Genomic DNA, 4633 nt, shown 5'->3' on the forward strand with positions numbered 1-4633 from the left:
GTATCATGTACAGTTATTCTAAATGGTAGTTAGAGTTGCTTAGCAAGTGGTAATTCAGCACTCAAAAGTCAACAGACCCAGCTGACATATGAGGGGGTTTCAAAAAGTTTGTGGAAAAATTCTAATTCCATTTTCCCACAAATCTTTTGAAGCCACCTCGTACCTGTTTCTGATGCTAATGTGGGCAGTAACTAGTGCTATGAGTTGTTTGCTTGAGCTAATAAGAACTTCGTAGGGGATTATAAGAGGCTGGGGTTGGGAAAAAGGACAATCCTGTGGAAAGATCAGCTCCAGACCAGGGAGTGCTTAGCCCAAGGTTCTACAGAAAAGTTAACCATGGAGCCAGCAGCGGTACCCATGAACTACAGTATTTGGGTGTTTTGTGTTAAAGGAAAAAAGGAGTATTTACATTTATTTTCTCTTAACTCCTCATGAAGGTGGTGATTTAGGTTTGTTCCCTAATCTTGTTTTCTCATCTTCCTGAAGTTTCTCTGTTTTTCTCTCAGAAGAAAGATCTGCTGAGGTACTTCAGAAAAGCCAGTATCGAAACCCCTGTGGAGCACAGTTCTACTCTGACCCACCTGGGGTCACTCTGAGTCAGAATTAACTAGACAGCAACTGGTCAATGGCTGCCTCGTAAGTTTTCTTATTTTTAAAGCACATACATCCGTATTTATATTTAGAGCTGAATGTACTCAAAGATATTTAACATGATCCCTAAATGTTTTCTTCCTGCAGAATCTGTTTTATGAGATTTTTTTGGATCCTGCAAAGTCTCAATATGATAGTAAATTTAGCTATTTGATTGTATTGTGTGACTCTGGTTCAAGTTAGTTAGGAATAAAGTAACTTGTCTTCTACTTTCTGCCAATGTGCTATTGATCTGGACCTGAAGACAACATGATATGTTTTGAACATGATGTTTCTTTCTGACATTCTTTTGTCCCTTCACGAAATTCTGTTTTCAAATCATCAAGCAAAGGCCAGCAGACCCCCTTTCCCAGGCCGAGTCACCCACCAACTTTTGACTTGCGCAAAGCACCCCTGTGTTGTCTTTATTTACCTTTTAAACAGGTTTATTGGCACTTCATCCACATGTCATACAATTCAAAAATTCAATTATATCAAGAAGAGGTGTACAATTGTCATCATATTCAATACTAGAATATTTTCCTCTTCTTTGTACTCATTGATATTCATGGCATTATTTTTGTTTACCTGTGGCAAAAATCTACACAACAAAACATTCTTCATTTCAACAACATCTACATGCATGATTCAGTGCTATTGATGATACTCTTCATGTTGCACAACCATTATTGATATCCTTCCCCAAATTATTCCACCACTATTAACATAAATTCAATGCCCCCTTAGCAAAAACACTTTCTCCTTCACTCTGGGTAACCTTTGATCAAGGTTGGTTTCTTTCTTTTTTTAAAGTCATTTTCTTTATTCCATCTCTCTTAGTGACGACCATGACACCAAAGACATCCTGTAATCACAGTTGTCCCTTCTCTCTTTCCACTCAGAAGCAATCTCTCCTCCATTTAGATTTCTAAAGCACTTGGTATAACTCTGGTTTTCCTAAATACCATCCCAAGAAACAGGATTATTCTATGAATGAGGAGAACCCCTGAAGGATTGGGGAAAGGTGGGTGAGAATTTCTGGCAGAAATGTGAGGTAGAAACTGGAAGAGAAGGTGCAAAACATGGAGAAGGCAGTTAGGATACCACTGAATCATGAGAGGAGGCTTTGGAGTGGGAGGGGAGGGCGGCAGTGAGCTGGAGCAGGGGCCATAGGCTAGTGGGAGCCCATATCTTAAAGATCTGTGGACCTTGACAAAGAATTAGATACCGAGGGTAGGGAGGGGATGATCTCGGTGACTGGGAGGGACAGGGAAGGTGCCTTGTCCAAGAAGACTCTAAGAGGGAAGCTGGATTGGGAGGAAATTCTGTTTGGACTGTCACTCAGGCAGAAAGTTGGCCTCCTAAATTCTACCCACCACTTCCTATCCTCCCTTTATCCTGTCCCTTATTTACACGAAGGAGTGGCCCTGTAGTTCTCAAAGACCAAATCAGAGAAATGAGCAATGCCGGAGTCCTAAGAGGCACCGAAGGCTAGTTTGTTTCTTCTAAATAGATAAGGCAGGAGTCCTGGTGGCACTGGGGGTTAGGCGTTAGGCTGCAAATTCAAAACCACCAGGCACTCTGCTGGGAAAGAAGTGGCTTTCCGCTCCATTAAAGATTCAAGTCTCTGAAGATGACCCTGTCCTATGAGCTAGAATCCACTCTTTGGCAATGAGTTTGAGGGTTTTTGTTTGTTTGTTTGTTTTGGCAAACATCAGGAGCTCCAATGGCACTGTGGGTAGGCACTGGACTGCTAAAGGTGAACAGCAGATGTTCTGAGGAAGAAAGATGCAGCTGGCTGCTCCGATAGGTGTTTAGTTTCAGAAGCCACGTATGGGGTGGCTAAGAGTCAGAATCAACTCCGTGGCAATGACTATTAAACATACAGATGGGGAAGCTGGATGCCGGGAGGAAACCGGGATATATTTTGGAGGAGACAAAAAACTATTCAAACTACCTGATCAGAGTGACCCCAAATGGTCATTGAATAGCTTTAAAACATCCCATTTACCCCATTTATGGTCACAAAATAGGCCACAGAGGACTGAGCCCATCAAGTTATTCTGCAGCTATCTCAATATCAGATAGGCAAGTTTACCATACAATACATTTCAGGATAATTGGCCAGGAATCAATATGCTTGGGGCAAATTAATTTATGTTCGCCTAAGACAAGTATGTCTAAAGTTCAATTTCCTTGATGTGTTTGTTCTGTGTCTCTTTGTGTGGATTCATATTTTCCATCTTCAACAATGCAACATAAATACAGTTTGATTTAACTGGATATTTTAAATGCTTATTTATGAAAAATTGGTTTAATTTTGAATTATTCGTAAAAAATTTTAATCCTGGATTTTTATTGTCGCCTTGGAAACACTTTATTTTAAAATTCATATAGAAATAACAATTGGGTAAAACAAAGTGATATAACCATCAATGTCATGAATCTGCGCATGTCTTAAGAACAGGTTTCATTTTCAGCCTACCTAGCAAACACATTGTCAGAGAACACCTGCGGATTTTCGTACTTTCCAAACAAGATTTCTGAGCCAGAATTCTTCAGTTCTTCAGTTGCATTTGAAAGATTCATTATTCCGAGTTACTGGTCATTTTACAAAATTGTCCATCAGAATTTCTGTCAGGACATGTGCATCACCACGTCTGTCAAGAGCCCCCCACGCTGATTGGGGCGTCACAGTTTATGTGCTATGTCCAGAAACAAGAGACAGGATCCACGATTGAAATGAAAAGGCAAAACCAAAGCTCTGTGGTTGAATTCATCCTCTTGGGATTTTCAAACTTTCCTGAACTCCGGGAGCGGATCTTTGGACTTTTCTTGGTTATCTATGTGGTGACGTTGGTAGGAAATGCTGTCATCATAGTGGTCATCTCCCTGGACCAGAGCCTTCAGGCCCCCATGTACCTGTTCCTCCAGAACTTGTCGGTGGTGGAAGTGAGTTTCAGTGCAGTCATTATGCCTGAGATGCTGGCGGTGCTCTCCACGGAGAAGGCAACCATTTCTTTCGCTGCCTGTTGTGCGCAGATGTATTTCATTCTTCTGTTTGGCGGGACTGAATGCTTTCTCCTGGGGGCAATGGCCTATGATCGGTTTGCGGCCATCTGTCAGCCTCTGAGCTACCCGATGCTTATGACCAAAAGGGCCTTTCTCAAGTTAGTGCTGCTCTCCTGGCTTTCAGGGGTCATGGTGGCCACTGTACAAACCACATGGGTGTTTAGTTTCCCGTTTTGTGGTCCCAATGAAATTAATCATCTTTTCTGTGAAACTCCCCCGGTGCTAGAGCTGGTATGTGCAGACACCTTCTTGTTTGAAATCTATGCCTTCACAGGCACCATTTTAATTGTTACGGTCCCTTTCTTGCTTATACTTTTGTCCTACGTTCGGATTCTCTTTGCCATCTTGAAGATGCCAGCAGCCACTGGGCGGCAAAAGGCCTTTTCCACCTGTGCCTCTCACCTCACATCTGTGACCCTCTTTTACGGCACAGCCAGTATGACCTATTTACAACCCAAATCCAACTACTCCCCAGAAACCAAGAAGCTGATGTCCCTGTCTTACTCACTGCTCACCCCTCTGCTGAATCCACTGATCTACAGCTTGCGGAACAACGAGATGAAAAGAGCCCTGGTGAAGTTATGGCGACGGACAGTGGTTTCCCAAGCAGTCTGACTATACTGAGAGATCACCTGCCCCTTGGTCACTGCCCAACTGCCTTCCATTTAAATGTAATAAATGATTACAACAGCCATCTTCCTTGATAATGACTTTCCTCAATTTGCTGATTGCCTCCTTAGTAAGTATGTGGAATTTATTGAGTTCCTCAAGTTTGATAGCACGTTCGATGCCTTTTATTGTCCTTTCTTTTCACAGACACACCCTTTTTTAATTAATTAATTTATTTTTTAACATTTTATTAGGGGCTCATACAACTGTTATCCCAATCCATACACACATCAATTGTGTAAAGCGCATTTGTACATTGTTT

The 4633-nt window shown here is 41.9% G+C and overlaps 1 protein-coding gene across 1 annotated transcript; it reads left to right on the forward strand.

Annotated features, from left to right (window-relative positions):
* Positions 1-3372: 3372 nt before the first annotated feature.
* On the forward strand, positions 3373-4317 carry LOC101641907 (olfactory receptor 10A3). Its single transcript, XM_004716415.1, has one exon. It carries the CDS (start codon positions 3373-3375, stop codon positions 4315-4317), a length of 945 nt encoding a protein of 314 aa, XP_004716472.1.
* The last annotated feature ends 316 nt before the right edge of the window (positions 4318-4633 follow it).

This window comes from Echinops telfairi, unplaced genomic scaffold (assembly GCF_000313985.2).
Source record: "Echinops telfairi isolate 266 unplaced genomic scaffold, ASM31398v2 ScPeMD7_60;HRSCAF=208, whole genome shotgun sequence".
Taxonomy (NCBI): Eukaryota; Metazoa; Chordata; class Mammalia; order Afrosoricida; family Tenrecidae; genus Echinops; species Echinops telfairi.

Excerpts from the sequence above, each read along its gene's own strand:
- LOC101641907 (XM_004716415.1), top strand. The coding sequence starts at position 3,373 with ATGAAAAGGCAAAACCAAAGCTCTGTGGTTGAATTCATCCTCTTGGGA.